This window comes from Chaetura pelagica, unplaced genomic scaffold (assembly GCF_000747805.2).
Source record: "Chaetura pelagica isolate M959 unplaced genomic scaffold, ChaPel_1.0 scaffold1829, whole genome shotgun sequence".
Lineage (NCBI taxonomy): Eukaryota > Metazoa > Chordata > Aves > Apodiformes > Apodidae > Chaetura > Chaetura pelagica.
Window position 1 is genome coordinate 4,658 of NW_009954450.1, and position 232 is coordinate 4,889.

The following is a 232-nucleotide window of genomic DNA, read 5'->3' on the forward strand; positions in this document are numbered from 1 at the left end:
CCCCCCCCCCCCCCCCCCCCCCCCCCCCCCCTGCCATATTTACCTCCCCCACTGACCCTCTCCTACCCTTCCTTGCCCCTGGCCTGGCCCATATGCCCCCCCAAAGACCCCCCTGAGCCCACCTGGGATACTGGCCCGAGGGATGATGGGGATGACAGGAGACAGGACCCGCTCCTCCAGCTCGGGCCGGGCCTCACTGGGCAGGGGGAAGCGCAGGAGGTCGCACCACAGC

The 232-nt window shown here is 71.1% G+C and overlaps 1 protein-coding gene across 1 annotated transcript in view; it reads right to left on the minus strand.

Annotated features, from left to right (window-relative positions):
* Positions 1–232, minus strand: part of LOC104394855 (histone-lysine N-methyltransferase 2D-like) — a gene marked incomplete at its 3' end in the record, with an annotated part of 16,428 nt that overhangs the window by 4,654 nt on the left and 11,542 nt on the right. The window contains exon 10 of the mRNA XM_010004493.1: positions 123–192. Coding sequence (XP_010002795.1) covers positions 123–192 — 70 coding nt within the window. The remainder of the gene's footprint in view (positions 1–122; positions 193–232) is intronic.